Source organism: Oryctolagus cuniculus, chromosome 8 (genome assembly GCF_051225735.1).
Source record: "Oryctolagus cuniculus isolate XC-2025 breed Fujian yellow rabbit chromosome 8, ASM5122573v1, whole genome shotgun sequence".
NCBI lineage: Eukaryota > Metazoa > Chordata > Mammalia > Lagomorpha > Leporidae > Oryctolagus > Oryctolagus cuniculus.
The window spans coordinates 115,075,949-115,103,491 of record NC_142874.1 but is presented as its reverse complement, the minus strand read 5'-3'; the positions used below and the strand labels follow the sequence as shown (position 1 = coordinate 115,103,491).

General features: G+C 38.9%; 1 protein-coding gene across 2 annotated transcripts in view; it reads left to right on the top strand.

Moving 5' to 3' along the window:
* CFAP299 (cilia and flagella associated protein 299) overlaps positions 1 to 27,543 on the top strand; it is a 746,834-nt gene that overhangs the window by 46,405 nt on the left and 672,886 nt on the right. For both annotated transcript variants that reach the window (XM_089302635.1, XM_002717091.6), the window contains exon 2: positions 1,772 to 1,902. In XM_089302635.1, coding sequence (XP_089158761.1) covers positions 1,772 to 1,902 — 131 coding nt within the window. The remainder of the gene's footprint in view (positions 1 to 1,771; positions 1,903 to 27,543) is intronic.

The window sequence follows — 27,543 nt, the reverse complement described above, 5'->3', positions numbered from 1 at the left end:
GTTTGGAAAAAAAGTTTAAGTAGAAGGGGCAAATTGACATTCCATTTGAAAACAGATCCCACAAAAAAGTTGAGATTCTTGGGACAATCTTCAGCATTTTTTTCTTTGTTTCAGTTGTTTTGCTCTTAGCTAGGATGTTTCCAGAGACATAAGAAATACATTGTTATATTGAAGAGATAATTCATGATTCCATCAGAGCATATTAATTGTAGTTGAAATGACCGGTTTCAACTTCCTGCTTGTTTTGCAATAGATCGTGCTATTTGTTGTAATATAGATTAGTACTGGTGATTGCAGAACTACTCAAATAACTTTGTGTAACTCAGATAAGGCACATAGAGATGCAAAATAAATACAGAAACTTTTTAATATATAAGAATCATATATTTAATATATAATTTTATATTCTTATACTCCTATAAAAATCCTAAAATTTTGCTGAACTGAGAGTTCTTTCTATAACCTCACTTTTAGTGATATCAAAGAAAATTCATTTTCAAATTATCTTACTTTTATAATACCAATCCAAATCTGCATTGCTTTTTCATTAAAGACTAATTCCACTAGGTGGAGGCATTTGCTCGGGTTTGTGGTTCTTCCAAATGCATATAGAAATAGAGAAGTCTGTTAAGCAGAGAAACTTCTCTGAGAAGACCAGTGGCCTTGGGTCTCCTAAAACCTGCTGCTTTGCATTGCAATAGCATTCAAAATGTATACATGTTGCTATATAGAATTAAGTATTCGCTAAGCAAATAAATTAGCATGTTTCTATTTTTTGTTTTTTGGTTTTTTTTTTTTGTTTGTTTGAATAGTTCTAACTTTAAAATAGCCACTTTGAGTAGAATAGGCAAGTGTTCTCATTTAATTGTTAGTATTTGCGTTAAGCAATGATGTACTAATTAGAGTTTGTAAACACTATTTCTACTATACCTCAGATATTTTATATCTAGTTAAGATGATAATGACCAGAATTAGTATACACATATGGAATACTTTAGTCTTGATACTAATGTCTTCATGCAATATGGTACCTAATGTAATCATGGGGAAACAGTATTCTTGTGGATATACTATGCAAGTTACAAAAATGTCTCCTACAATTTGTAAAGTAAGTGAAATATAAAAGATCTAAAATACTGTGGGGAAATTGTTTTTCAATTTGAATCTCTTTGTGGTTATCATCTTGGGTTTCTACTTTTCTGTTTCTATTGGCACCAACAATATATGGAAATAATATCTTTGTAGTTAAGTAGGAAATTCATCTGCTCCTTTTTATTTTGTGTTTGAAATTATAATGTCCTGTGTCATCAGTTAACTGCCTCCAATGAAGTAAGTCTCTGAAACATTGAACTTTCTGAAAGCAACCCAATTCTTTTGTGTGTCATTAGTTTTTAAAGTCTTTTTTGTAGAAACACTATTGTCTCTAATTTTATTGTTTTAAAGATATTATATTAATTACACACAGCTGTTTTCATAAACTGAGTAAAAACACAGAAGACTTTTGTTCTCCAGTCCTTAGAGAAAATTTAGTGGCTGATCTTACTTCTTTTTTTCATCCTATATCAATGGGAAAGGGTAGACCAAATAAGATGTGTATAAATGCACTGCTAGAAAAGCATTCTAGTTTTTCACATTGAGTTTTTCATATTTAGATTATCTAATTTTAAAATGATATATTTAATTTGTCATTTAAAATAATTGTTCGGTATACAGTGGAGAAAATACTATGTTTCATTAGCCCACCCATCTACCAATTGATTTTTCTCTTTAGGATGAAAACCTGGCCCGCCAGTTGGTGGAGCTAGGCTACCGAGGGACCGGGGAGATAATGAAAAGGGAAGATTTTGAAGCAAGAAAGGCAGCTATAGAGATTGCAAGGCAGGCTGAAAGAACTCAGAAAAAGTAAGTACTCACGTTCCAAATCCAGATTTTTATGTTACATTGTAGATTCTGTGGAAAAATCCGGTTTTGTTGGCATTGTTATAACTTAGAAACACTGGTTGGAGTAGGTTAAATGTGGAATATCCTAAGCATGTGTCCTACAGATCAGGAACCAAAGAAAGTATAATATGTTTGCAATAAAGCCACATGAAATTAAAAAAATAAAAATATCAAAATATAGTCATCATACTAAGAAAGTATGTTCATCATATTAAGAAAGTCCTGTTAAAAACTAACTCAACTTTATATACTAAAAGTATGAGTGGATTTTACCTTAGAACTCCTCATACTTTTGAGGCCTGTAAACCTTAGTGTCATTTATGTTCTCACATTTTTCTAAACATTGATTCATTTGCCCCTGTCAATAATTACTAGCTTTTATTACTGTGATAAATAGTTATATAAAAAGGGGTCAAGTAAAACATATTAAAGTCTATGATGACAGAGATGTATTCCTAAAATTAATGGCATCAAACTGAGACAATATTATAAAGACTTGGCCAACTAATTAGCTATTCAATTTTAAAAAAATGAATCTTGAGTTCCAAATGTTAGAAATATCTAATAATTTTCAGCAGCAATTTCCAATGTACCCATGATAAAAATAACATTTAGTAGTGGAATGTGCATGAATCCTGGGACTAGACAATTAACATATGATTTTAAGTGGCTATTCCAGTTATGATTGCCTTTCAGAACCATAGAATGTTGGAATTTGACATACTGATATTTGGGAATATGTTAGTTTCTGCCATATGCATCACTACCAGATTAGTATTTTAAAACAACACAAATCTATTTGTTCATAGTTCTGCACATATGGTGTATCCTTACTAGGTCCTTTGCTAATTTATCACAAGAATGAAATCCTGGTGTTGGCTGGACTGAGTTTTTGTCTGGAGATTCTGAGGATGAATCTACTTCCATACCCAATCATGGTGTTGACCAAATTCAGTTCCTTATGATTATGGGACTGAGGTCCCTATTTCCTTTTTGGTTATCATTTGGAGGCTGATCTTTGCTCCTAGATGCTGTCCACATTTCATGCTTGCCATGTGTCTCCCACCCCCCACAAACAATGAAACAAGTTCCTTTCATCCTTCAGACCTTTCTGACTCTTCTTCTGTGGCATCTTTCCTGACACCAATGAGAGAAAAATCTCTCCTTTTAAAGGCTCATGTGATGATACTGTGTCCTCATGTAAATAAACCAGGGTAATCTTCCAAGTTAAGTTTTCCACCTTCACGTTGCACTTACGAAGTCCCTTTTGACATATGTGTAATGAAGTCACAGGTTTTTGGGATTAAGCAGCAGGCATTCTGGGATGGGCATTCTACTCACCACTGCTAACTTATATAAAACAACTTCAATAACTTATTGAGCAAAGTTACTAACCCTGACTTCTCAGAAAATTGGAATGATTCAAATTATATGTCTATAATGCAGTATGTCATATTTTTATAAGGTACAAAAGGGAGTTTTTCTGTGAGAATCAGGAAATCTCTATGAGGAGCAGATGGGGAGAGATTTTTGTGAGATTTTACAAGGAATTCATGTACATTCATAAGCAGTTTTATAAGAGGTATTACCATCTTCACATCAAGAGGTGTTGTTCGTGTTTAAAATATATTTCCATCCATGTCACATGTCCACTTTGTATTTGAGGATCAAAGTAGCATTTCCTCTTTGCAATAGTCTTTTTTAACTGACCAGGGCTGGAAGTCATCAGGCCACTTAAGTGCCAGTCCTGGGAGGCTAATCCCTTCCCAGAGCTGCTAGGATTGGTAGGCCCTTTCATCTACAGATCTCCTCTGGTTGCTTTTGTAATGGGATGGGTCCCATATGTTGCCTCTAGCCCCATGTGGGAATCACTCTGCTGTCTTCCCTGCCAGGTCCATTTCACTGCTGCTGACAGCAGGGCCAACAGAGGGTGTCCTAGAGCCAAATGTGTCCTATACCTGTAGTTTTTGCTGGAGGGCCGCATTGAAAATATACTTGAGTATCAAACTGCCTGCCGGCTGATAGCAATCCAGAAACACTGGATTCTGCTATCAGGTTAGCTTCTTTGACATACAGGCGAGCCATTTTAAGTAGATCACAGCTCTCTGGTCTAGCAATTATAGAGAATCTATTTCAAGAATTGCTGGTGTCTATGAACATGTTACCTATAATAACTCCAAAGGAGAAAGCATCCAGAGAGATAATTATATTTTGAGGGAATATTTAGATGAGGGGAACTCAAAAAAAAAAAAAGGCAAAAAAGTGGAAGAAGTATTTGGAGCTTTTATTCACTCATTAACAAATATTCATAGACTGCATTAGACACTATGTCAGGATATAAGACTTGGTTCCCACCCTTAAAAAGTTTGATGATTAGATAAATAGAAAAATGGGACATAATTTGGCCATTTTTCAGAAAGTTAAACACAGAGTTACCATATAATCCAGCAACTCTGCTAAGTGTGTATCCCAAGTATATATATGAAAACATAGCTCCAAACCTAAATACTCCTACATGAATACTCATAGCAGTATTGTTTATAAAACCCAAACTGGAAACAACTCAAATGCCCATTAATTGACCAGTGGATAAAAAATGCATTATATAAGTATAATGGAATACTAGTTAGTCATAAAAAGACATGGAGTACTGCTACATGCTACTGCATTGATAAACCTTGAAAACTTTAGGCAAAGCACAAGAAGTCAGACACAAATGACTACATTTTCTATGATTCACTTTATAGAGCATGTCCAGAGAGGCAAATCTACACAGACAAGTGGACTCATGTTTGCCAAGCGCTGGAAGGAAAGGTTCTTGAAAAATGAGTGTTAATGGATATGGGGTATCTTTTAGGAATGATAAAGTGTGGAATTAGGTATGGTGTAGATTGCATAAATTTTGTGAATATACTATAAATAATTGAATTGTACACCTTAAAAGGTGAATTATATAGTGATTTATATAAATAAAAAGACAGCTAAAGGTGGGTATGGTGGGAAGAATAATTATATTCCCAAAGCTGTACTTATGACATTTGTATTCCTTAAAAAGTAATTAATTAATTAATTAAAAAAGACAGTTATGACAGAATATTATAAACACAATCGGGGTTGGCGCTGTGGTGTAGCTGGTAAAACTTGCTGCCTGAGTGCTGGCATCCCAAATGGGCGCTAATTTGAGTCTCTGCTGCTCCACATCTAATCCAGCTCTCTGCTATGGCCTGGGAAAGTCTGCACCCATGTGCCAGACCCGGAAGAAGCTCCTGGCTCCTGGCTTCAGATCAGCACAGATCTGGCTGTTGCAGCCAATTGGGGAGTGAACCAGTGGATGGAAAACCTCTCTCTCTCCCTGCCTCTCCTTCTTTCTCTGTGTAACTCTAACTTTCAAGTAAATAAGTAAATACTTTTTAAAAAAACCCCACAATCATAGGTACTATATTAACAAAGTTAAGACTTTGGGGAAGATAAAGATTTTAAGAGTTTTAAAAAATGATTTATTGTTATTATTTTTTTTATTTAAGAAGTATAGTGACAGTGGGAGAGACATATTGACCCATCTCCTGGGTCCATTTTCAAATGGCCAGAATGGCCAGATCTGGACCAGGCTGCAACCAGGAACCAGGAATTTCATGTTGGTCTTCCACATGCATCACAGGGGCCGTAGTACCCGGGCCACTTTCTGTTGTCTTCCTAGGCATATTAACAGGAAGCCTGTTTGGAAGCAGAGCAGCCAGAACCTAAACTGGAACTCTGATGTGGGATGCTGTTGTTGCAAGTGGGACCTTAAGCTGCTGTACCACAACACCTCTGCCAAGAAACCTCTTCTTCAGGAACAATTGCTAAATTGACCCTTGAAGGATAAGAAAGTGTTAATCAAGCAAAGAAGGGTGTGAAGACAGACACATTTCTTTTGCCTCAATTCTATGATAAATTTTCTTTCAAAATTCATTTTCTCTCCCTTTTTTTTCCCACTTGTTCGTAAACTATTTTCCCCTTGAAAGCTCTACCAGTTATAGGCCATTCGTTTCCACATATATTAGGTTGTTGTTATTGTTGGTGATGGGTGGAGCAGGATCTGTGTTCTCCTAGATCCCTTTGCTTCCAGGTATTCTCTGCTCCATTATCATGTTAATAGTTCCCATTTTTTCCTACACTGAGCTTTTTGCCAACTGCTTATAGTAGCTTTTAGACAGAAGCTACAAATATTGAAAGAAGGGATGGGAATAGTTCAGTTGTTACCCTTTGTCACAACAGAGTATTTTCTCCTCCAGGGGCTGGCCATGGGAGACTCTATCAGAATTTCCATTTGTAGTGATAAGTTCTGGTGATTTCCATGGACAGTAGGGATATAGAACTTGACTGTGATACAGATTGAATATTGGGTTCCTGGAGTCTAGCAAGCACTTACACCGAGTCATTTGCAAGCCGAATACTTTCCTGGGTGAGTTTTTAAGATTATCAGCTTTCTGACTCTGGGTCAGCTTATCATATTAGGTGTTAAAGAGTGGAGGAGTTTAGGAGAGGAGAGGAAGTCCACCTTTCTTAAAACTGGCTTTGGAATAAAGACTTTATTTCACTAAAGCACAACAGCTGAATATAAATGATTAAAATACATGGGAGTCTTGATGGAGCCTTAATTTCATTGGTTGACTGTTGCCATCCTCTTGGAAGATTTTGTGATGAACCTTTGGAAATTCCTGTAACTGATTGTCTGAAAGGAGTCTCAGTTGCTGAATAAACAGGGATCCAAGTTACCTTTTTATGCATAACAAAGAGGATTTCTATGGTGACTTGAGATAAGATTTTTATGCCCTATATTCTTAGTTATATTTTAAATTAAGTGTAAAAGTTGTACAACCCTCAGCCTTTCCTATATTATTATCATAAATTTATGATTTTGTTAATTTCTGGTATAGTTTAAAATAGTGTCCTTCAATTTGTTTTTTAACAATATAAGATGGAAATATTTATTAATGGACAAAATGCTATTTTAGTTTTTTGAGAATGAAGTTGGATAAAAGGCAAAAATTTTCCCAAAGGGCAAAGTTAATGGGATGAACTACACCCTTTATCATTGCTGTTGGTTTGAGGGTCAGCACTGGTTTTCATCATCTTCTTCTTCCACCTATCTATTATAATACCATGTCTCCAGGTGCCATCACTTCAAGTTTTGGTGGTTTGATGCAAATCCTCATTTGTAAGATGACTGAGGTGACTGTAGAAGATGGTGAATTAGGGAACAACATACTGCACTTGGCTAGCTATAAATAGTAAAAAAAAAAAAGGGGGGAGGGGAGAATTGGAGAGAAAACCACACTGGAAATCCTACCAGAGAAAGAACACCATGGACCTGTGTGGAGGGTGTGGATGTGCATCACAAACAGGAACACAACACACGATAGCAACAACTGAGAGGCGGAGTGGGAGGCGGCTTGGCAGTGGCTTGGAGATGCAGGTGAGACTGGACTGCAACAAACCATGGTGATACAGCTGGAGGGAAAGCATGGCGTGAATCTGGACCAAAGCCCTGGGGGCTAGTGGTTGCTAGAGGTTGCCTGTGGACCCAGTGGAAGTAGAGGGGGCACGTTTATCTGACACCAATTTCTCCACAACAGTACCTACTGCCTGGCTGAGAAAGGGTGGGCACCGTTTTGGGTTTGGGCAGCTGCCGTGGAAGCCTTTGTGTGCATGCATGACAATTGGCTGAAACAGGACGCCTTCTCGGTGGCACTGGTGGCAGCGACGGGGAGAGAGCAACATTCGACCAGTGGCTCTTGTGTATGCATGTGATCCAGAGATTGTAGCAACGCGAAAAATCATTCCTCAGTCCTCACTGACTTTGAGCCTAACTGGAAGGTGGCTGGGCACCCACATAGAACTGTAAAGTGCACCATCTCCCAGGGTCAAAATGGCTAGTCAGAGCTGGCTCAGAGAACATCTGCCCTCTGTTGACTGGACAGACTGACAGGGTAGAGGCAAACTCTGCACCCAGCAACTGTGGGAGCCCTGTGTGCTGAGACCATGGAGACTCAGTGGTTACGTGAGGAGGTGTAGTGTATATCTGGGTCTTTGGGCAATCACACTTGGAGCTCCTTGGTTGCTTGGGGGAGGTCATTGCAGTGGGAACTTGTGCTCACAGTAAGGACTGCACAGATCATTTGTGCAGTTCATACAGTGGCATGGATGACTGTTGAACACGCTGTGGGCTAACACTCAGGCATTGTTCAGCTTGGAGGAGAGGAAGTTATAATATTTGGATGATTTATTTTTTCTTATCCAGGTCAGGTGCATCACTTGAATTTTCAACCATTGGGAACGTTTTCTTTTTCACTGTGGTTTAAGACAAACTCTGAGTTTTATGAGTTGAATTGTGCTAAAAATATACACGTTGAAGTGATATAACACAATATCTCAGCTTGTGACCTTATTTGGGAATAGAGTCATTACAGATATAATTAGTAAAGGTGAAGTTTTGAAGTAGGGTCAACCCCTAGTCTAATATGAATTGTGTTATAAGACAATAGAAAAAATACCATATGACAATGAAGAATTGCAGCAATGCATCTATAAGTCACCAAATGCCAAAAATCACCACCAAGTCATCAGAATCAAAGTCAGGAAAGGATTCCCCTAGAGGTTTCAAAGAGATTATAACTTTGCCAATACATATTAAGTTTACACTTCCAGACTACATAGCTGTGAGAAAATATAATTTTGTCATTTTTAAAACATCAGTTTGTGATACTTTGTTACAGTAGATCTAGGAAACTAATGTATTGAGTAAGGTTGTAGTGTACCAGGTAAAACAAATGAAGTGTCAGATCTGCAAAACTTTGTAGAGTTTATCTGCCTCATCCTGTAGTATATATCTAGTGAAATCTGTGCACAATCCATCTCTAGTTCACCCTTTCTAACCAATGTAAGGGCACTGTGGTCCTATTGTAAACTAACCCTTGGTCAGGAATCCATTTGCTATCTCACCTCTCATATACTCCTCCTCTAACAGTGGGACCATAATGATCTTTTATATCTCCAGATACGAATTTCATCTCAGACCCTGCATCCAATAGTCAATTAACTGGCTGGGTATTCTCTTTTCCTGGGTATATACTCATCTGAGTAAATACACATAGGCTCCTTTGGGGGATAAAATAGAGGGATTCATTGCCATGGATACTAGCGATTCCTTTGGGACAAGATAACTTAGTGAACAAGTTCTTGATTTGAAAATTGGATCAGATAGAAATATTGGGCAGTGCATGATGTCTTTTTATTGGTATGGCTCTCCTCAACCTTAGATAATCACCTTTGATTTCCTGTTATGATACAAATTGAGTAGTACTTTTGTTGTTTGTCCATCTATTTTGCTCCAAGGAATACTGTGTTCTATAAGCCATCTCCATAATTTTCCATAGTGCCCTTGATGGCCACTGTGACATTGTTGGTCCTCATGATAAATACTATAACTGTCATTTTCAGGTTCAGCTCTACCTTTCAGCTTCTGTTGAATCCAGGCACCATTTTCCTACTGCTGTCAGCTAACCAAAGCCTCTGACAGGCTCATCTATATTCACCCCTGGCCTGTATTAGAAGACCACAGTGGAACTTCTTAATGATTCGGTGCTACTTGAAGCAGCACATTTTGATGGACTTAGTGACTGGGTTTCCTCTGAATCCTATTATCATAGACCATGACCTCCTGATGGGTTTTCTGGTTTCACATGATATATGGTTTTCTGAGCATTTTAGTCTGAGCAATTTAGATATTTCAGCTGTGTTCTTTGTGTGCTGCCCAAATCTTAACGATCTTTTGGAATAATTCCCTTTCCAGACCTAACATATTCATGGTTGTGACTTACCCATTTTGTAGGCCTGGCAGCCAGAGTGGAACTCAAGTCAGTGAAGGGGGATGTCTATGAGGTAGGCATGTGCTGTCATGCTGGAGAAATACCTCTGTATTTTGTTTTTGCATTGCTGCTGCCGCTTTGATGCTTTGCTAACTATTCCTGAAGAGGAGCCACTTCTTCAGGCTCAGAAAATTCAGAGGCCTGGAGAGGTCAAAATTTTCAAGAACATCTAGTCAGGTGTCCATATCCCATTTGTCAGGATCTTGAGTTTTCTTAATCACAGTACTTCTTTCAGTGTAGTTGTCATGGCCCTGCTGAACATTTAGTCATCAAGTTCCCAAACACCAATTTGTCATTTTAAGCTACTCCTAGTACAGTGTCACAGACTGGCCTCTCAGAGAAGCAGGTGTAGAGATGGGAGTTAAGAATTCAAAGGGATAATTGGGAAAGAATAAATATAAAAAGAATGGATTGAAGGCAGCATTGATCGAGGGGAGCTCTCAGATATTAGTGCCTACCTCACAAAGTCTTAGCCAGACCACAGTGATAGAAATGTTCTTATCCCAATTGTGGTGGGGATCACACTACTCTATATATTTGTCAAAACTCATTGAATTAAGCACTGTAAAGCAAAGACTGCCTGTTAGGAAGGTCCCATATTTGGTGGAAATTATTTGACTCTTTTTAAAAAATGAGTTAGTTAGTTGAAAGAATTACAGAGAGAGAGGAGAGAGAGAGAGAAAGAGAGAGAGATCTTCCATCTGTTGGTTCACTCCCCAGGAGGCTACATAGCCAGGGCTGGGCCAGCCGAAGCTACGAGCCAGGATCTTTATCTGAGTCTCCCAGATGAGTGACAGGGGCACAAACACTTGGGCCATCTTCTGTTTTTCCCAGGCCATTAGCAAGGAGTTGTATCAGAAGTAGAGCAGCTGGGACTCAAACCAATGCCCATATGGGATGCCAGCATAGCAGGAGGTGGCTTTACCAGCTACCCCACAATGCTGACCCCATGATTAGATTCTTGAACTGTTACCTTGCTCATTGATTTGTGGAGGTTGCCGAGAACAGGGCATGACATTGACTCAATTGCTGAGGCTGAGTGACAAGTGTTAACAACTGGAAGATGTCAGCTGACCATGTTACTCCAGCTAGGCAGCAAGTCTTTTATCTTTTATAATTTGCTTTTGAAATATTTATTGATGTATTAAAAGTGCTTAAATTTGAATTTGAATGTTCTTTTAAAAAATTTATTTATTTATTTTTTCAGGAATGCAGATTTCATAAGTACAACTTTAGGAATATAGTTATTCTTCCTACCATCCCTATCATTCATCTTCCTCCTTCTCCCCTTCCCTGTTCCATTCTCCATTAAGTTTCATTTTCAATTAACTTTGGACACAGAAGACCAACTCTATACTAAGTAAAGATTTCAACAATTTGCACACATATGCACAAAAAAAAAATAAACTGTTTGAGAACTAGTTTTACAGTTAACTCTCATAACACAACTCATTGAGGACAGAGGTCCTGCATGGGGAGTTAGTGCACAGTGACTCCTGTTGTTAATTTAACAATTAACACTCTTGAGTATGACACCAGTGACCACTCAAGGCTCTTGACATGAGCTGCCTGGGCTATGGAAACCTTTTGAGTCCACAAACTCCATCAGTTTTGGACAAGGCCATAAGCAAAGTGGAAGTTCTCTCCTCCCTTTAAAGAAAAGTCCATCCTTCTTTGGTGGCCACTTCTTTCTGCTGGGGTCTCACTCATAGAGATCCTTAATATAGAACATTTTTTGCCACAGTGTCTTGGCTTTCCATGCCTGAAATGCTTTCATGGGCATTTCAGCAACCAGGAAGACTTAAGGGCTGATTCTGAGGTCAGAGTGTTGCTTAAAGTGATTTTCATTCTATGAGGCTACTGTGTGGACTGCTTTCCATGTTGGAACATTCTCTCTTTTTTAATTCTATCTATTATTACCAGACACTTGATCCTATTTATATCATCACTTTAACACTTAATCTTGTCTATATGTTCACTTAAACACTTAATATTATCACTTTAAGATAACATTTTTCCACCAGCTTAATGGGATTTGGGGTCCCTTGACAAGTTTTTAAACTGTACCCTTAGAAGTAAGTCCATAAGAATGTATGCAGAACTATACAGCTTTACAGTTACAAACTTACTCATCTCTCTCTTGTTCCCACTCTATTTTTTACTGAGATCTATCCTCAATTGACTTTATACACATTTGATTAACTCTATGTTAAGTAAAGAGTTCAACATATAGTATGAAGAAGAGAAAAGAAAAAAAAAAAAAACAAATAAAAAAATGTTCCTTGACAGCACAAAGGCAGCTCAAGTTATCTCTTCTTGAAGTGTCAATATCACTTCTACAAATTTCATTTTAGGTTCTCTATTAGTTCTTACAGATCAGGGAGAATGTATAGTATTTGTCCCTTTGGGACTGGCTTATTTCACTAAATATAATGTTTTCCAGATTCACCCATTTTGTTGCAAATGATCAGATTTCGTTTTTTTTTTTTTAATTACTATTGTGTAGTATTCCCTGGTGTACATATCCTTTAATTTCTTTTCCAGTCTTTGGTTGACAGGCATTTAGGTTGATTCCATGTCTTAGCTATTGTGAATTGAACTGTAATAAACATGGGGGTGCAGATAACTCTTTTATTTATTGATTTCATTTCTCCTGGGTAAATTCCCAGGAGTGGGATGGCTGAGTCATATGGTAGGACTATATTCAGATTTTTGAGGTTCTCCATACTGCTTTCCATGGTGGTTTTACCAGTTTACATTCCCAACAACAGTGGATTAGGGTACCTTTCCCCTCATACCCTCGCCAGCATTTGTTTGTTGATTTCTGTATGAAAGCCATTCTAATTGGGGTGAGTTGAAACCTCTTTGTGGTTTTGGTTTGCTTTCCCTGACAGCTAGTGATCCTGAAAATCTTTTTCATGTGTCTGTTTGCCATTTGGATTTCCTCTTTTGAAAAATGTCTGTTTAAGGGCTGGCGCCGCGGCTCACTAGGCTAATCCTCCGCCTAGTGGCGCCGGCACACCGGGTTCTAGTCCCAGTTGGGGCGCTGGATTCTGTCCTGGTTGCCCCTCTTCCAGGCCAGCTCTCTGCTGTGGCCAGGGAGTGCAGTGGAGGATGGCCCAGGTGCTTGGGCCCTGCACCCCATGGGAGACCAGGAAAAGCACCTGGCTCCTGGCTCCTGCCATCGGATCAGTGCAGTGTGCCGGCCGCAGCGCACTGGCCGCGGCGGCCATTGGAGGGTGAACCAACGGCAAAGGAAGACCTTTCTCTCTGTCTCTCTCTCTCACTCTCCACTCTGCCTGTCAAAAAATAAAAAAAAAAGAAAAAAAGAAAAATGTCTGTTTAAGTCCTTTGCCCATCTCTTAACTGGGTTGCTTGTTTATTTTTGTGAAGTAATCCTTTATCAGTTGCATAGTTTACAAATAATTTTTCCCATTCTGTCAGTTGCCACTTTATTTTGCTGAGTGTTTCTTGTGTAGTACAGAAACTTCTCAATTTGATGTAATCCCATTTGTTAATTTTGGCTTTGAGTGCCTGTGCTTCTGAGGTCTTTTCTAAGAATTCTTTGCCTATACCAATGTCTTGCAGGGTTTCCCCAATGTTCTCTAATAATTTCATTGTGTCAGGTCATAGATTTAGATCTTTAATCCATTTTGAGTGGATTTTTATGTTAGGTGTAAGGTAGGGGACTTGCTTCATACTTCCAGTTTCTCCACAGCATTTGTTGAAAAGACTGTTCTTGTTCCAGTGATTAAATATAAGTTGGTTATAGATGCTTAGATTGATTTCTGGAGTTCCTATTCTATTCCATTGGTCCATCCATTCTTTTTTTTTTTTATCTTTTACTTAATGAATATAAATTTCCAAAGTACGACTCATGGGTTACAATGGCTTTCCCCCCCATACCGTCCCTCCCACCCACAACCCTCCCCTTTCCCACTCCCTCTCCCCTTCCATTCACATCAAGATTCATTTTCGATTATCTTAATATACAGAAGATCAGCTTAGTATACCTTAAGTAAGGATTTCAACAGTTTGTTCCCACACAGAAACATAAAGTGAAAAATAATAGATGATTTTTTTTAAATGATGATGAAATCAGATCAGACCTATTGTCATGTTTAATCCCAGTGAGAGTCAAGTTGGGAATTGATAATTTCTTTTTTTTTTTTTTTTTAACAGAAGATCAGTTTAGTGTACATTAAGTAAAGATTTCAATCGTTTGCACCCCCATAGAAACACAAAGTGAAATATACTGTTTGAGTACTCGTTATAGCATTAAGCCTCAGTGTACAGCACATTAAGGACAGAGATCCTACATGAGGAGTAAGTGCACAGTGACTACTGTTGTTGACTTTACAAATTGACACTCCTGTTTATGGCATCAGTAATCTCCCTATGCACCAGTCATGAGTTTCCAAGGCTATGGAAGCCCCTTGAGTTCTCCGACTCTTATCTTGTTTAGACAAGCTCATAGTCAAAGTGGAGGTTCTCTCCTCCCTTCAGAGAAAGGCACCTCCCTCTTTGAAGACCTGTTCTTTCCACTGGGATCTCACTCACAGAGATCTTTTTGCCAGAGTGTCTTGGCTTTCCATGCCTGAAATACTCTCATGGGCTTTTCAGCCAGATCCGAGTGCCTTTAGGGCTGATTCTGAGGCCAGAGTGCTATTTAGGACATCCGCCATTCTATGAGTCTGCTGAGTATCTCACTTCCCATGTTGGATCACTCTCCCCTTTATTTATTCTATTGGTTAGTGTTAGCAGATACTAGACCTGTTCATGTGCTCCCTTTGACTCTCAGTCCTTTCATTATGATCAACTGTGAACTGAAATTGATCACTTGGAATAGTGAGATGGCATTGGCACATGCCACCTTGATGGGATTGAATTGGAATCCCCTGGTATGTTTCCAACTCTACCAATTGGGGCAAGTCAGCCCGAGCATGCCCCAAATTATACATCTCTTCCCTCTCTTATTCCCACTCTCATGTCTAACAGGGATCACATTTCAGTTAATTTTCAACACTTAAGAATAACTGTGTGATAATTACAGAATTAAACCAGTCATATTAAGTAGAACAGACAAAAAAAAAATACTATGAGGGATAATGTATTAAGTTGTCCATTAGCAGTCAGGGCTATGCTGATCAAGTCACCATTTCTCATAATGTCCATTTCACTTCAGGAGGTTTCCTTTTTTGTGTTCAGTCAGTTGTCACCGATCAGGGAGAACATATGGTATTTGTCCCTTTGGGACTGGCTTACTTCACTCAGCATGATGTGTTCCAGATTCCTCCATTTTGTTGCAAATGACTGGATTTCATTGTTTCTTACTGCGGTATAGTATTCTAAAGAATACATATCCCATAATTTCTTTATCCAGTCTACCATTGATGGGCATTTAGGTTGGTTCCAGGTCTTGGCTATTGTGAATTGAGCTGCAATAAACATTAGGGTGCAGACCGCTTTTTTCTTTACCAACTTAAAATCCTTTGGGTAAATTCCAAGGAGTGGGATGACTGGGTCGAACGGTAGGGTTATATTCAGGTTTCTGAGGAATCTCCAGACTGATTTCCATAGTGGCTTGACCAGTTTGCATTCCCACCAACAGTGGGTTAGTGTCCCTTTTTCCCCACATCCTCGCCAGCATCTGTTGTTGGTAGATTTCTGCATGTGAGCCATTCTAACCGGGATGAGGTGAAACCTCATTGTTGTTTTGATTTGCATTTCCCTGATTGCTAGTGACCTTGAACATTTTTTCATGTGCCTGTTGGCCATTTGGATTTCCTCTTTTGAAAAATGTCTATTGAAGTCCTTGGCCCATCTCTTAAGTGGGTTGTTGGTTTTGTTTTTGTGGAGTTTCTTGATCTCTTTGTAGATTCTGGTTATTAACCCTTTATCTGTTGCATAGTTTGCAAATATTTTTTCCCATTCTGTTGGTTGTCTCTTCACTCTCCTGACTGTTTCTTTTGCAGTACAGAAACTTCTCAATTTGATGCAATCCCAATAGTTGATTTTGGCTTTGACTGCCTGTGCCTCCTGGGTCTTTTCCAGAAATTCTTTGCCTGTGCCAATATCTTGAAGGGTTTCTCCAATGTTCTCTAATAACTTAATGGTGTCAGGTCGTAGATTTAGGTCTTTAATCCATGTTGAGTGAATTTTTGTGTAAGGTGTAAGGTAGGGGTCTTGCTTCATGCTTCTGCACGTGGAAATCCAGTTTTCCCAGCATCATTTATTGAATAGACTGTCCTTGCTCCAGGAATTAGTTTTAGATCCTTGATCAAATATGAGTTGGCTGTAGATGTTTGGATTGATTTCTGGTGTTTCAATTCTGTTCCATTGGTCTATCCATCTGTTTCTGTACCAGTACCATGCTGTTTTGATTACAACTGCCCTGTAGTATGTCCTGAAGTCTGGTATTGTGATGCCTCTGGCTTTGTTTTTGTTGTACAAGATTGCTTTCGCTATTCGAGGTCTCTTGTGCCTCCATATGAATTTCAGCATCATTTTTTCTAGATCTGCGAAGAATGTCTTTGGTATCTTGATTGGGATTGCATTGAATCTATAAATTGCTTTTGGGAGAAGGGACATTTTAATGATGTTGATTCTTAAATAGCAGTGGTAAGAGTGGGCATCCCTGCCTGGTGCCAGATTTCAGTGGAAATGCTTCCAACTTTTCCCCATTCAATAGGATGCTGGCTGTGGGTTTTTTATAAATTGCTTTGATTATATTGAGGAATGTTCCTTCTATACCCAATTTGCTTAGAGTTTTCATCATGAAAGGGTGTTGAATTTTATCAAATGCTTTCTCTGCATCAATTGAGATAACCATATGGTTTTTCTTCTGCAGTCTGTTAATGTGGTGAATCACATTGATTGATTTGCGAATGTTGAACCATCCCTGCATACCAGGGATGAATCCCACTTGGTCTGGGTGGATGATTTTCCTGATGTGTTGTTGTATTCTATTGGCCAGAATTTTATTGAGGATTTTTGCATCTATGTTCATCAGGGATATTGGTCTGTAATTCTCTTTCAGTGCTGCATCTTTCTCTGGCTTAGGGATTAAGGTGATGCTGGCTTCATAGAAAGAATTTGGGAGGATTCCCTCTTCTTCGATTGTTCTGAATAGTTTGAGAAGAAATGGGATTAGTTCTTCTTTAAATGTCTGGTAGAATTCAGCAGTGAATCCATCTGGTCCTGGGCTTTTCTTTGTTGGGAGGGCCTTTATTACTGTTTCAATTTCTGTTTCAGTTATGGGTCTATTTAGGTTTTCGATGTCTTCCTGGTTCAATTTAGGTAGGTTGCATGTGTCTAGGAATCTATCCATTTCTGATAGGTTTTCCTGTTTGCTGGCATACAAGTCCTTGTAGTAATTTTGATGATTCTTTTTATTTCTGTGGTGTCTGTTGTTACGTTTCCTTTTTCATCTCTGATTTTATTGATTTGGGTCTTTTCTCTTCTTTTTTTAGTTAGTTGGGCCAATGGGGTGTCAATTTTGTTTATTTTTTCAAAAAACCAGCTTCTCGCTTGGCTGATTTTTTGTAATGTTTTTTTGGATTCAATCCTGTTAATTTCTTCTCTGGTTTTAATTATTTCTCTTCTCCTACTAGATTTGGGTCTGGTTTGCTGCAGTTTTTCTAGGTCCTTGAGGTGCGCTGAAAGCTCATTTATTTGGTACCTTTCCAATTTCTTGATATAGGCACCTATTGCTATAAATTTGCCTCTCAATACTGCTTTTGCTGTATCCCATAAGTTTTGATATGTTGTGTTGTTGTCTTCATTTACTTCCAGAAAGTTTTTGATTTCTCTTTTGATTTCTTGAATGACCCAGTGTTCATTCAGGAGCATGTTGTTCAGTCTCCATGTGTTTGCATACTTTCTGGGGTTTCCTGAGTTGCTAATTTCCAGCTTCATCCCTCTGTGGTCTGAGAAGCTGCATGGTATGATTCTAATTCTTTTAAATTTGCTGAGACTTGCTTTATGGCCTAGTATGTGATCAATCCTAGAGAAGGTTCCATGCGCTGCTGAGAAGAATGTGAAGTCTGTAGATGTAGGGTTGAAAGTTCTGTAGATATCTGTTAGATCCATTTGGGCAATAGTGTCAATTAAATCTGCTGTTTCCTTGTTGATCTTCTGTCCGGATGATCTGTCTATTTCTGAGAGTGGAGTATTGAAGTCCCCCAGTACTATTGTATTGGAATCTAAATCTCCCTTTAAGTCCCTTAACATATCTTTTAAATAGACCGGTGCCCTGTAATTAGGTGCATATACATTTATAATAGTTACATCTTCCTGTTGAATTGAACCCTTAATCATTATATAGTGTCCCTCTTTGTCTCTCTTAACAGTTTTTGTATTAAAGTTTATTTTGTCTGATATTAATATGGCTACACCTGCTTTTTTTTGGTTTCTGTTGGCATGGAATATCTTTTTCCAACCTTTCACTTTCAGTCTGCATGCCTCTTTGTTAGAGAGATGTGTTTCTTGTAGGCAACAAATAGTTGGGTTGTGTTCTGTGAGCCAGTCAGCCAAACGGTGTCTTTTAACTGAAGAATTCAGACCATTAATGTTCAATGTGACAATTGATACGTAGTGACTTTGCCCTGCCATTTTCCCGGAAATATTTTCTAGTATATGCTTTGAGCTTCCCATGCTCTTTTACTGGTAGGTGTTCTTCCTTTCCCTTCTTTCATATTGATGGCCGTGTTTCTGTGTTTCTGAGTGTAGCACATCTTTAAGTATCTTTTGCAGGGCCGGACGAGTGGCCACAAATTCTTTCAATTTCTGTTTGCTATGAAAGGTCTTTATTTCACCTTCATTCACAAATGAGAGCTTGGCAGGATATAATATTCTGGGCTGGCAATTTTTCTCTCTTAGCACCTGTGCTATGTCTCGCCATTCCCTCCTAGCTTGTAGGGTTTCTGATGAGAAGTCAGCTGTGAGTCTGATTGGAGATCCTCTGAGAGTAATCTGACGTTTCTCTCTTGCACATTTTAGGATCTTTTCTTTATGTTTCACTGTGGTAAGTTTAATTACCACGTGTCGTGGTGAGGATCTCTTTTGGTCATGTTTATTGGGGGTTCTATGAGCTTCCTGTACTAGGATATCTCTGTCCTTCTCCAAACCTGGAAAGTTCTCTGCTAGTATCTCACTAAAAAGGCCTTCCAATCCTTTCTCTCTCTCCATGCCTTCAGGAACTCCTAGAACTCGAATGTTGTGTTTTTAATAGTATCCTGTAGATTCCCAACAATATTTTTTAGGTTTCTAATTTCCTCTTCTTTTCTTTGGTTTGACTGTATGTTTTCCTGTGCTCTATCTTCTAAGTCCGATATTCTCTCTTCTGCTTCACCCATTCTGTTTTTAAGGCTTTCTAATGTGTTTGTCATTTGATCTATTGAGCTCTTCATTTCATTTTGATTTCTCTTCACTATTACACTTTCCTGTTCTACTAGTTTCTGAGTTTCATTTTGACTCTTCCTTAAAATTTCATTTTCACGAGAGAGATTTTCAATCTTGTCCATTAAGGATTTCTGTAGTTCAAGGATTTGCTTTTGAAAACTTCTAAATGTTCTTATCATAAATTTTTTGAAATCTGTATCTTGCATTTCTTCTATCTCATCATCTTCATACTCTTGGCTTGGGGTGTTTTGCTTATTTGGAGGCATCATAGTGTCATCGTTGATCTTGCTCCCTCTATTTCTGTGTTTGTTACTCGGCATAGTTAATTCTTCTTGCGTCACTGTGCTTTTTTTTTTCTTTTTTCTTTTTTTATACTGTGTCCGTGTTAAGTGGACTGCCTGCTGTTGGAGGAGCCTTGGAGGCTTGAGATGGGTGCGGCCTGAGAGCTCTGCCTGGTTCTTCCTCGTTAAGGGTGTGCAAAGGTGACACCCTCAGGTTATGCGTGGTAAATCTCTCTCTTTTTATTTATTTATTTATTTTATTTATTCAGGGGGTAAGTAACACTGCAGGGCAGGGCTGTGCAGAATTGATGGTATTTAGCTTCCAGTCTTTGGCTCCTCTGGACTCCCACTGGGTTGCCTAGGCTACTGAATTGTAGTGACTCAGTTCCTTAACTCTCCCCCATTGATATGTAAATCCAAAGAGGAGGCCTGCTCTTTGTCTCTTGGGAATGTCTTCAAGCCTTGCAGCCTTGTAACCTTTGCAAGGTTAGGGGGAAGAGAAACCCGGAAGCTTTTTTTTTTCCTTCTTTCCGGTAGTGAGTTTGCTGCACTTTCCAGCCCCCCTCTAGATTCTGACCCCCGTTTCCCCACCAATGTCTCGGGTTATTGAGCTCACCTCCCCTTCCAGCGCCGATGTGTGGACTCGGAGCCCTGAGCGTCCCAAGTCTCCCCGCTGTTGTCTGTGTGGCATGCACTCCCCTTGGAGCACTGGGGACCCTGGGGCTTCTGCGGCTGGGTCCCGCGACTTGGCTTCCGCGTGGTGGGCGACCTTGTTCTCCCAGTAGGTCCTCCGATTCACGCCTGCTCCATCCAGAAGGGTTTCCCCTGCAATTTTTTTGGTTCTATTTTCTGCGGCTACCGTAACTCCCCTTTTATTAAACTAAATTTTCCCGGACTATCGGTGCGCGCCCTCACTATTCCGCCATCTTGGCTCCGCCCCTCATCCATTCATTTTTGTACCAATATCAGGCTGTTTTGATTATAACTGCCTTGTAGTATGTCTTTCTTTAAAGAAGGCTTTTTATTTAAGAAATACAAATTTCATAGGTACTGCTTTAGGAATACAGTCATAGTATGTCTTCAAATCTGGTATTGTGATGCCTCTGGCTTTGTTTTTGTGGTATAAGATTGATTTAGATATTTGAGGTCTGCTATGTTTTCCATATGAATTTCAGCATCATTTTATCTATATCTGAGAAGAATATCTTTGGTATTATGATTGGTATCTCTTTGATTCTATAAATTGTTTTGGTAGAATGGACATTTTGATTATATTCATTTTTCCAATCTATGAACATGGAAGGTTTTTCCAGTTTTTTGTATCTTCTTCTATTAATTTCTTTAATGTTTTGTAGTTGTATATATCATGTTATCTGCAACTAGGGATAGCTTGACATCCTCCTTACCAATTTGTATCCCTTTGATTTCTTTTTCTTGCCTAATGGCTCTGGCTAAAACTTCCAGGACTATATTGAATAGCATTGTTGAGAGTGGGTATCCTTGTTTGGTAGTGGATCTCAGTGGTAATGCTTCCAACTTTTCCCCATTCAATAGGACACTGTCCGTGGTTTTTTTCATAAACTTCCTTGATTGTGTTGATGAATGCTCCTTCTATATCCAATTTGCTTAGGGTTTTCATCATGCACTGGTGTTGTATTTTATCAATGCCTTCTCTACATCTATTCAGGTTATCATATGATTTTTGTTCTGCAGTTATTGTGATGTATCACATTGATTGATTTGCAAATGTTGAACTATCCCTGCATACCTCAGATAAATCCCTGGTTGTGTTGTTGGATTTGACTGACTAAAATTTTGTTGAGGATTTTTGTGTCTGTGTTCATCAGGGAAATTGGTCTGTCATTCTCTTTCTCTGTTGCATCTTTTTCAGGTTTAAGAATTAAGGTGATGCTGGCTTCACAGAAAGAATTTGGGAGGATTCCCTCCCTCTCAATTGTTTTGAATAAGTTGAGAAGAATTGGTGTTAGTTATTCTTTAAATGTCTGGTAGAATTCAACAGTGAAGCTTTCCAGTCCTGGGCTTTTCTTTGTTGGGAGAGTCTTTATTACTGATTCAATTTCCATCTTGGTTATGGGTCTGTTTAGGTTTTCCATGTCTTCATGGCTCTATTTAGGTAGGTTATATGTGTCCAGGAATCTATCCATATCTTCTAGGTTTCCCAGTTTGTTGGCATAAAGCTCTTTGTTGTAATTTCTGATAACTCTATTTCTGTGGCATCTGTTGTAACATTTCCCTTTTCATCTCTAATTTTATTAACTTGGATCTTCTCTCCTTTTTTGGGGTAGTTGGGCCAATGGTGTCAATTTGGTTTATTTTTTCAAAAAACCAACTCTTTGTTTTGCTGATCTTTTGTACTTTTTTAATTCAATTTTGTTTTGTTGATTTCTTCTCTAATTATAATTATTTATTTTCTTCTACTAGTTTTGGGTTTGTTTTGCTGTTGTTTTTCTAGATCCTTGAGTTGGATTGATAGCTCATTTATTTGGTATCTTTCCATTTTCCTTTTTTTTAAAAAAAAGATTTATTTATTTATTTGAAAGTAAGAGTTTTACATACACACGCACATACACACACACAGAAAGAGAGAGAGAGAGAGAGAGGTCTTCTATCCACTGGTTCACTCTCTAATTGGCTGCAATGGATGGAGATGCACCGATCCAAAGCCAGGAGCCAGGAGCTTCTTCCATGTCTCCCACTTAGTGCAAGGGTCCAAGGATTTGGGCCATCTTTCACTGCTATCCCAGTCCACAGCAGAGAGCTGGATTAGAAGTGGAGTAGCCGGGTCTCAAACCGGCGCCCATATGGGATGCTGGTGCTTTAGGCCAGGGCGTTAACCTGCTGTGCCACAGCACTGGCCCCCTCCATTTTCTTGATATAGGCACCAATTGCTATAAACTTTCCTCTTAACACTGCTTTTGCTATATTCTATAACTTTTGATATTTTGTATTGTCATCCTCATTTGTTTCCAGAAATTTTTTGATTTCTCCTTTGATTTCTTCTATGACCCATTCTTCATTCAGGAGCATGTTGTTCAGTGTCCATGTGTTTGCACATATTATAGAGATTCCTGAGTTGCCAATTTCCAGCTTCATTCCATTGTGGTCTGAGAAGATACATGGTATTATTTTGATTTTTTTGAATTTGCTGAGACTTGCTTTATGGCCTAGTATGTGGTAATCCTAGAGAAAGTTCCATGCACTAGTGAGAAGATTGCATATTCTGCAACTGTAGGATGAAAAGTTCTGTAGATACATGTTAGGTCCATTTGGTCTATAGTGTCGATTAAATCTCTGTTTCCTTGCTGATTTTCTGTCTGGTTGATCTGCCCATTGCTGAAAGTGGGGTATTGAAGTTCCCCATTGCTATTGTATTGGAGTCTATGTATCCCTTTAGATCCTTTAACATTTCTTTTAAATAGCCAGGTGCCCCGTAATTAGATGACTATATAAGATGTTTTTTAAATTATGATAGTTGCGTCTTCCTGTTGAATTGATCCCTTAATCATTATTTGGTGCCCTTCTCTGTCTCTTTTATCAGTTTTTGTGTTAAATTCTATTTTGTCTGGTAATAGGATGGCTACACCAGCTCTATTTTTGTTTCTGTTGGAATGGAATATCTTTTTCCATCCTTTCACTTTCAGTCTGCATGCATCTTTGTTGCTCAAATGTGTTTCTTATGGGCAGCAAAAAGATGTGTTTTGGCTTTTAATACATTTGTCCAATCTGTATCTTTTAACTGGAGGGTTGTGGCCATTTAAATTCAAGATGACTATTGATAAGTAACAACTTTGCCCTGCCATTTTTCAAAAATATTCCAACTTTTTACTTTGAATTTCCTTTGAACTTTTACTGGGAGATTTTCTTCCTTTACCTTCTTTCATAGTGATGACCATATTTCTGTGTTTCTGTATGCAGAACAACTTTAAGCATCTTTGTAAGGCTGGATGGGTGGTGAAAAATTCTTTCAATTTTTGTTTGTTTTGGAATGTCTTTATTTCACCTTCATTCATAAATAAGAACTTTGTAGGGTATAATATTCTGGGTTGGCAGTTATTTTCTCTTAAAACTTGGAATATATCTCACCATTCTCTCCTAGTCTGTAGGGTTTCTGATGAGAAGTCTGTTGTGAGTCAGACTGGAGATCCTCTGAAAGTAATCTGTCATTTCTCTCATACACATTTTAGAATCTTTTCTTTATGCTTTACTGTGGTGAGTTTGACCACAATGTGTAGTGGTGAGGATCTTTTCTGGTCATGTCAATTTGGAGTTCTTTGTGCTTCCTGTACTAGGATGTCTATTTCTTTCTCCAAATTAGGGAAGTTTTCTGTTATTATTTCACTAAAAAACCCTAATTCTTTCTCTTTCCACACCTTCAGGAACTCATAGAACCCATATGTTGGGTCATTTGATAGTATCTTGTAGATTCCCAGCAGTGTTTTGTAGTTTTCTAATTTCCTCTTCTTGTGTTTGGTCTGACTTATAATTTCGTTTACTTTGTCTTCTAAGTTGGATATTCTTTCCTCTGCCTCACTGATTGTTATGTTAAGGTTTCCACTGCATTTTTTATTTGTTCTGTTGAATTCTTCATTTCATTTTGATTTCTTTGTAATATCTCAATTTCATGAGAGAAATTTTGTTGTATGTGCTGTACGGATTTCAGTAATTCATGCATTTGCTTCTGATTACTTTTACAATCTTATGATCAATTTTTTTAATTCAATTTCTTACATTTCTTCAGTCTCATCATCACAATCTAGTATTGAAATGTTGTGTTCCTTTTGGGGCGTCATGTTGTCTTCCTTATTCTTGTTTCTTGAATTGGTGTGTTTGTTATTTGGGGTTTGTGGAGATATTCATTGATTTCTTCTTTGCTTTCTCTCTGTGGTGGCTTTTGTCTTTGTGCTATTCCTCTGTAGATAAGTGGAGTTTCTGCTTTTAGTGAATATCTAAAGCATGTGGTGGGTGGGCCAGGGATCTCTTTTTGGATTTCCAGGGTGAAGAGTGTGTCTAATGTGACACATCCAAGTTTGGCAAAGTAAATCTCCTTTTTTTTTTTTTTTTTGTCAGAAGGAAGGTTTATTCCATCCAGGTGATCGCCTCTCCTCAAAGGAAAGCAGTGCCTGGTTGTTAGCCCCAGTGGGTATAATATTCATCTGCTCTGCCCCAAGGATCACACAAAGGATCTCTGCAGTCCTCAGTGTAAGCCCAGATTTCTTAGCAATGTAACCAGGTAACCAGGAAGCCCTGACTATGTGGAGTCTCAAACACAGTGACTGCCAAAGTCCCACACTGTGAGTCCTCCCACACAGCCTCAGTTTTTTTCAGAGTCTTGGCACACAAACCTCCCATAGTCATGAGCACCCATCCCCCTGTTAGTTGTCCCCACCAGAGTCAGGAATCTCCACTTGGCTGGTTGCTGGGCATGGACATGAGCTGGTGAAGCTGTTACCTATGTGCACAATGGTGCCTGCTCTATCACTTGTTACAGAATGCCATTGTAAGGTGATTGGGAGAGAGAAACGTGTCCCTCTTTTTTTCCTCTCCTCTAGTTTTGCAGGTACACTGTCCCCCAGGGGGCTCCAAGCTGGGTTCCCTCTAGGTTCTTCCTGAAGCTTTATTGCCAGTGGCTTGGCCTGCTGCACTCTGGTCTCACCTCACTCTCCAATACTAAGGCATAGGCTCTTGGCTGCTGTGGTCCTGAGTTATAGGCATCCATGCCCTCCACACAGGTCCAGTGTGTCCCTCTAATTTGCATAGTTTCCTCTGCCATTTTCTCCCTAACTCTTCTCTGAGACTGCTGCACTCTCTCCACTTTTTATGCTATCTTCTCCTAGATCAGAGCAGTGAGCTCCCTCCCTACTCCTCCATCTTGGAAGTTCTCGGGACTTTGTCTTGAATGTTCTTAGTTGGGAATTTTTACCTCATTTTTAATGAAGTGTTTTTGGTCTTCATTCTTTTCTTGAAATGTCTTTTTTTTTGTTTGTTTGTTTGTTTTTGGTTTTGTCTCAAATAATTCTGGTATCAAAAATGATTTGGGAAGTTTTACCTGCTCTTCTACTTTCTGGAAATGTTTGTGTAGGGTTGATATTGTTTCTTCCTTAATTGGAAGCTTACACTAGTGAAACATATATTTGGAGTTTTCTTGTGAGAAGGCTGAGAACTACAAAACCATTTTTTTTTTAAACAGAAAATTCAGGCTCTCTCTCCCCTTGCTTTCTCTCTTCACCCCCCTTCTCTTTCTCTCCTCCTATTCTCTTCCCTTCCATTTTCTCCCCCAATCCCCTCTCCTCTTCCCTTCCCTCCTTCATAGTAAGCTTTTGTAGTTTGTATCTTTCAAAGTATTTGTTCATTTCATCTAATAAAATAACTATCAAATATGTAGGTAAAATCATTCACAATGTCTTGCTATCATTTTAATACATATAAAATCTGTATTATATTCCTTTTTGTGGGGACCCATGAGCCGGCCATGGGCCCACATGCTAAGGCTTAGCTTGCTGACCGTTTGCAGTAGTTACTGCTGTGTGGATGTTTATGGTTTCTGTTGAGCTGTGATATCGGGACCTTTCCATAACCCCAGGGTTGAGTCTGCAACTATGGCCTTGGGACTTCCCATACTTCTTTTCCCACTGACCAAGAGTTGAGAAAACACCAGGTGGAGCAACGATAAGCTTTCTGCTGGCGTCCGAGCCGCCTGCTACATGACCAGGAGCTCGATTGGATGAAGACACGTGATCACCTTTATGATTGGACAAGGAGTGCATGGACTGTGCGTGATCAAGCATCCGATTGGAGCACCGCCGCATGGACTGTAGCATGGACTAAGCTTGCATTACATGCTTCTGCAATGTTATACTATATAAGCCGTTCATGGAATAGTAACGGGAGCTTCCCCTTTCTTTCGGAGCTCCCCTTGCTCAAGGGTTTCTCTTTCTATCCTGTTTAAATAAAGCCTACTGAAGCCTGAGAAACAGCGTCCGAGTATCTGTTTTTCCCGAGACCCCGGGGACCACACCTTTTTCCATTCTTTATATTAATATTTCTTAATTGAATTTTCAGTTTTAATATTCTTTTCAAGAATCCAACATTTTGGCATTTAATAATTCTATATTGTTTTTTCTTCTTTTTATTTCATTTAGTTCTACCCATTTTTATTATTTCTTTCTACTTATACTGGGTTTAATTTTTTAAGTGCCTTAGTGTGGAATTTTAGCTTATAAAATTTAAATCTTCTGCAATATAAACTTAGTGATACATATACATACATAAATTTTTAAAAATTTATTTGAAAGGCAGAGTGACAGAGAAGGAGGGAGTGAGGGAGAGGTAGAGAGAGAGAAAGGGGGGGAATCCTCTAGCTGTTGCTTCGTTTCTCATACCTGTGTAATAGCTGGGTGCCAGCCAGTTAAAAGCAGTTAGTGTGACTTCCAGTTTTAAGACTTAGGGGTTAGGCTTTCTAACTATGGTTCCCTGGAGCTAAAACTCTTATGGCTTCTCTCTCTCATATGGATCAGCCTTTCATCAACGATGGGAAATGGCGCTGAGATGATGAGGAATTTTGGCAGGGGCATACCCTGGTGTTTTCTGAAAGTCTCTTGGCTTCACCCCAGCATCTAACAAGCCCATGTGGGTGTTACCTGCTCATTAGCTGCTCTTTTGGAGTCCTCACTAACATTAGAGCTTCCAGCCTTCATGCTTCCCGCCTCACCTCTGAGAATGTTGGTTCTGTCCAGCTCAGTTTCCTGTCGTGGGGTTTGACCCGTAGCCACAAGACTAGAAGGAGATCTTAGAGTAGTAGCAAAATAGTTTTAGGGTAGGCCAGGGCTGCACTCTGGTGTTTCTCAAAGGCTCCTTGACTGGACACCAGACTCTGTCAGCCCGTTAGGGTATCAAGCTGAAAACTGCATTCTCTTCTTTCTTTGGAGATCAATTTGTCAGTTTTTTTCTTCAATGACTCTAAGACCTCCTTCCAGTCTCATGCTATGGGC